The sequence below is a fragment of the Myxine glutinosa genome, chromosome 9 (assembly GCF_964187855.1).
Source record: "Myxine glutinosa chromosome 9, kmMyxGlut1.1, whole genome shotgun sequence".
NCBI lineage: Eukaryota > Metazoa > Chordata > Myxini > Myxiniformes > Myxinidae > Myxine > Myxine glutinosa.
In genome coordinates, this window is record NC_136269.1 from 29,811,403 (window position 1) to 29,817,402 (window position 6,000).

General features: G+C 43.6%; 1 protein-coding gene across 4 annotated transcripts in view; it reads left to right on the forward strand.

Annotated features, from left to right (window-relative positions):
- The window catches only part of SERTAD2 (SERTA domain containing 2), a 55,145-nt gene extending 49,584 nt beyond the window's left edge, over nt 1-5,561 (forward strand). For all 4 annotated transcript variants that reach the window (XM_068129368.2, XM_068129372.2, XM_068129370.2 and 1 more), the window contains 2 exons: nt 936-1,269; nt 3,234-5,561. In XM_068129368.2, coding sequence (XP_067985469.1) covers nt 936-1,269; nt 3,234-3,926 — 1,027 coding nt within the window. In that variant the 3' untranslated portion in view covers nt 3,927-5,561. The remainder of the gene's footprint in view (nt 1-935; nt 1,270-3,233) is intronic.
- Nucleotides 5,562-6,000: the final 439 nt, after the last annotated feature.

Here is a 6,000-nt window from a genome sequence, read left to right on the forward strand (position 1 = left end):
GTGTGTGTGTGTGTGTGTGTGTGTGTGTGTGTGTGTGTGTGTGTGTGTGTGTGTGTGTGTGTGTGTGTGTGTGTGTGTGTGTGTGTGTGTGTGTGTGTGTGTGTGTGTGTGTGTGTGTGTCTGTGACCGCTGTTTCTCGACAACCACGGGTCCGATCTAATTGAAACTTGCCAGATATATTGCTGGGGACCTGAGGATGTGCCTTTTCAAGGTTTCATATTAATCGGAGAAGTAGTTACCGAGCTATGGCGATTTATTTACCCGTACTCGCAAGCCGTTCGCTTTGGCTTTGCGAATGGACCAAACCATTTCATGTAAATAGAGGGGGGGGGGGGGGTTCTACCGTACTCGCAAGCCGTTCGCTTTGGCTTTGCGAATGGACCAAACCATTTCATGTAAATAGAGGGGGGGGGGGGGGTTCTACCGTACTCGCAAGCCGTTCGCTTTGGCTTTGCGAATGGACCAAACCATTTCATGTAAATAGAGGGGGGGGGGTTCTGTGGTCGTTACTGCCACGTGGTTTCAAAGTTTTTTTTTGTTGTTGTTGTTTGCACGCATGTTTTTTTGCACCCACGTACGGGCACGCCCTAGTTATTTTGATGTAGATAGTGACCTTTGTTGATTTTCTGCTTTGGTTAATCAAAGTTTAAGAGCCGTTCATGCATTGTGCTGCAGCGCTACTCCTCGTCCACTGGTAGGTAGTCTCACGACGAGCATGTCTCCCCTACCAGGACGGCCTTTATTTACATGCATAAATACTTTTGAACTCGTCAAATTTTGAGGATTTTTTTTTTCCCCTACGATAAACTGACTTGCTCGATCATTTTCTCATTTCAGGATTTTGAATTTTTGGCAAATAGTCTGTACAAGGTTGTGTGCGTGCATGAATATAAAGAGCTAATTTTTCTATTTTAATTTCCCACCTCCATTGACAGAATGTTCGGCAAGGGTGTGAAACGGAAGCACACAGAGGTGTCCGAGGATGGCGAAGAGTTGGGGAGACCAGGACAAGCACCGAAAGAGGACGAGGAGGCGGAAAGGCGGAAGCGTGCGGACGATGTAGAGGAAGGAATTCTGAAGGCGCTGGCAATTGGAGAAGAGATTACACCAGTCATGGTTTGTGGGGATGAAGTTCCATACCATGACTATGCTGCACAGCGCCAGCGTGTCCTCAGCCTATCGCTGGGAAAGCTGCAGATGTGTCGTGGACGTTCAGAACTGTGCTTGCGCTCTTACGTGCTCATTACAGGCACTCTTCGCCTTATCCAGGTACCTTGTTTGGCACATTTTGTCTTGACATTGTTGTATCTGCCTGGGTCCTTCTTCCTTGGCTTTCATATGCAGTACATGGCTGCAGGTATCGTAAATGTGCTGGGGTTGGAGCATTGCCGCCGATGCAGTGTCTCCTGTAGGTTAGAACAGGAATTTGTAATTTGTTCAAGGTGCCGGTGATAGCCCACCTACTCTTCACGGATGACACAGTGGGATCTTTAACATCCACGACTAATGCTAGCAGATGGGACACCGAGTTTCATGTCCATACGAGAGACATATGGCACACGCATTGAATCACCCTGCGCTGTGAAACACCAGGATGGAAGTTTACAGTTGGGCTTAGATTTGAACCAGGACTAGACAGCTTAGAGGTGAGTATGCATACCTCTATGGTATCCTGCCAGGTAAAGTTACTCTGATTTACTGTTACTGGAATCGATTCATTCATTTATTTAGTTATCTATTTATCTATCCAAGTTATAGTTTAAGGCTCATGGAAGAGAAAGGTATAACAGTGGGACAAACATGAAGGGAATGAATGAATGAAGGAACAGGAAAAGAGAAGTGGGATGACCATAGGAGGGCCTCCTCATGTAGAATATTTTAATGATAATCATGACGTCATAGGTCATGTGGTACAGGTGCCATCTTGGTAAAACTTCGCACCTCTATATCTCTGAAACCACTCCATGGAAATTAAATTGAGACCTGGCTCATTGTCAACTACTCCCCATGGGGAATAACATATGTTAATGATGATGTCATCGATGCCTTCATTATGACGTCATAATTCGACAAATACAACACTTATCCATCCGAACATTGATTTTTTTTTCAGCAGCTGTTAGTCTGATGGACACGAAATTTTCACCATAGGAGCGCCTCCTCCTTTCGAATATTTTAATGATAATCATGACGTCATAGGTCATGTGGTACAGACGCTATCTTGGGAAAACCGAAAAATGTTGCACCTCTATATCTCCAAAACCGCTGCTTGGAAAAAATTGAAACACGGCTCATTGTAAAGAACTCCATATGGGGAATATATATAATTTTTGTTACGATGACATCATTGGTGCCATAATTATGACGTCATAATTCGGCAGGGACAACGCTTAGTCTGATCAGTTTGAAATGTATCGAGCATGATCTATGCAACAATTGTATTAGAGAATATAAATTTATGATGTCATCGCTCACGTGGTCTGGCAGTCGTATTGGAACAAAGAAAAACAATGTTCAAAAACAGAAGAGTTGGCTCACAACAGATTGACTGCGCAGGGTAAGTATTCTATGAATACCATCTAGTTGTGCCTCTGGCTACGAAGTCGCCGGAGGCATGTTTTCGGGTTGTCTGTCCGTCCGTGATAGGTTTTCGTTACCGCAATAACTTGAGAACGGCTGAAGGGATCCTAGTCAAACTTGGTGCAGGTATGTATAATAAGGTAAAGATGAACTGATTAGATTTTGGGGTCAAGAGGTCAAAGGTCTAAGTCTGTAATATGTCTATAACTTGAGAACGGCTGAAGTGATCTAATTCAAACTTGGTACAGATATGTATAATGTAAAGATTAACTGATTAGATTTTGGGGTCAATAGGTCAAAGGTCAAAGTCTGTAATAGCTATATAACTTGAGAATGACTGAAGGGATTTAAATTAAAACTTGGTACAGGTATGTATAATGATGTACACATGAACTGATTAAATTTTTGGATCAAGAGGTCAAAGTTCAGAGGTCATGTCAGGTAAAAGTGTGATAACTTGAGAACAGCTGAATGGATTTAAAGCAAACTTGGTACAAGTATTATAATGATGTAATATTGTGGGTGGTTGGAATATCGGTCGCCGTCGTGACGTTGAAGAGTGTGGTTGTAGTTCCTTTGTTTTTATTATAATAATTATAGCTGTCATACATATTCTTTTTGTTAATGTGTGCTCATGCTTTGTCTCTGGGTAGGAGGAGTTGCGCTGTGAGGGTTCACAGCGCCCTGTTCTTCCTCCGTGGTTTGGGGTGCCCGCTACTGCAGCTGATTGTGAAGACAGCAACAGGCAGCCGCCATCCCTTGTAAGCCGTGGTGCCTCATTGCCCACTGCTCACCTTGATGCTGGTGATGGCTTATTGCCATCCATTTTGCCTGAAACCAGTTTACTGAGGGCCTCATTATCCCAAGAATCTGCCGTCGGTCGCTTGAAACTAGAACCACGGCTGCTGTGCACTGAAAATATTCCTAACTCTGCCAACGGCATTAAGGACTTGCGTGCTGGTCCAAGTGCCACTGAGGACATCCAAGCAAAACTAGCGGAGGCACGGAATCCCACAGACCTCCTCCTCAGTGGCTTTGAACTGCCAGACACGCCTGTACTTCTGCAGGACCTGTGCCTTGATGATGATTTTACTGATATTGACACGACCATGTGTGACTTTGATCTGTTTGCACCAGCTGTGTTGGCTAGTAGTCGTTCTTCCGTTAGCCAAGTGGCTTCAGTGCCTTCCCCGGGTGTGCCTTCTACCCACGCACCGCCACCCATTGAGGAATGGTCTTCCCGTTCACTTCCCTCTGCTTGTGGCTCGGTTACAAGCTCTGGTCAGCAGTTCAAGACGGACCTGAGTGAACTGGACCACATTATGGAGGTTTTAGTGGGCTCTTGACATTCTGATGTTGCTGCCCTGGCATTGAGTCCCCATGACCTTTGTGCACGGGAAGCCTGCCTCTGCTGTTACTCCGAAAACTCTGGCTATTACGCAGTGTGGCCTTGCAAAGGTGCATTCGTGTCGGGCATTGAAACGTTTTGAAAACTCGACTGTTTACAGTGCACCCTATACCACGAACAGTCGGTGACCAAGAAAACGATCAAAAGAAGACCTTTGCTTTGTCCGTTTCGAGTTGTGAAAACTTAATTCCTCCGTGTACTTCTGCCCGAATTGGTGTGAAGTCCATTCATTGGTCGGCACCAAAGCTGAAATTCCAAAGGTGTTAACCTGTTGTGAACCACAATGAGCACAAGGTCATTGAGGTCTCTAAGGACATATTATGCACACTTTCTATTCAACTGAAATGAGCAGTATTTTTGTACGTCCACTTTAACTTGCTCCTGGATGTCCCCCAACCACCGCGCGCGACTGCTCACTGCAACACTATGGTCAGAGTAAAAGAAATGTAGTATTTCTGTGAGTTACCTGCCTGGTGGGGTAAGAGCGAGTACGTTTTCTCTGCTACTCGGAACGCAAGACCTGCTTCCTTGTTGCGAGTAAAAGCGGAGTAGGCCTTCCTCTCTATGTTTTTACAAAGTCTTTATTTTGATGAATCAAGACGAGTTCTCTCACGTAAAACAAGCAATCTTCCCGGCACAGCTCAGCTCAGTGCGGCCTTAAATACCTTGTTGGTCTTCCTTGCACTAAGCCATCTCAGCCTGGGTCGTGTCCACATACCTTACACCAGTGCCTTAATGCATGTTTCCTGTGTTGTTGCTTTTGTTTTCCTTTTTTAAATTATATTTACTATGTACATGTGGTTAAATTGAAGCAACCACGGCGTTCTCGCAGACAACAACAAAAGAAGCTCGCTGCCTCAAACGCTGCCATTCTACGAAGCCACAATTATTTTTTCTGTATTTGGTGAGAGCAAAACACTGCGAGGCTCATGTGCTCATGACCTAACTTATTATGTAATTTATTGACACTCCTGGGGATATTTAAAACTTTTGATTACATAGTAATTTTATAAATGAATTATTGATGCAGATTAATATGTTTTTTTTGTTGTTGTTGTTGTTATTGCTGTTTCTTCATACATCTGATTTGTAGATTTTTTTTATTTATGTATTTAATATCGAGTTCTTCTTTCGAAGAGTATGCAGAAATGATGGCAAACAGCCATATGGTATAAACTCTGAGCGATGCACAACAACGTTGATTGGTGTTTGCACTTGGTGGGCGGGACCTCGGCAGGAAACTATATAAAGGATTGCTGATGCCCGGCCTGACATTAATCATCTCAAGCCATAGCTGCTCAAGCATATACACATCCGCAGCTTGTGTTTTCATCTATTTATTCAAGTGTCACCGTCTTTTGATGATCTTGAGAATTTAACATCGGCTTTTATTACAGCCTCGATTGGGTGGCCCGAGAGGTTTGAGGGAACTGGTTAGAAAGCTGTTCAAAGAATGTTCTTTTTAAGAATTATATTTTATTCTTGATGATTGGATTATATGAATTTTCTAAACTATTTTTTACTTGTAGAATAGTGGGTACTAACTTGTGAATAAAATGAAAAGCAAACGCGACTCCCAGCATTGACCATTCATCGCTCGGTTGGTTCCAAAGTATCCGTTTCGATTGTCGCGAAAAGGTCAGAGAATCGAGTGAAACCCTTTTCGATAATCGGTTGCGCTTTTTCTGAATTTCAGTTTCATTTAAATAACTTGATGCCAATTAAATCCAGAGAGGGGAAAAAAATATTCCTAAGTGGGACAGATGCTCGTCTCCCGATGCAAGGCGGTCGTAGTTGGGGTGCGGTCAGTGATAAAGTTTCTTTTCGATTTGATGGGAAATTATGGGCCCATAGGAGCTGAAAGGCCCGATAACACAATTGTGTTCGTGCTGTGAAAACCATGTATAGTAGGATGAGTGCGTCCTAAATTTATGAAAAATGGTCCATTCGTTTTTATCCGGTGCAAGGACCTTTTGGAACCTAAGAGGTGTAAAGGTCCAAAGTGCTAAGAG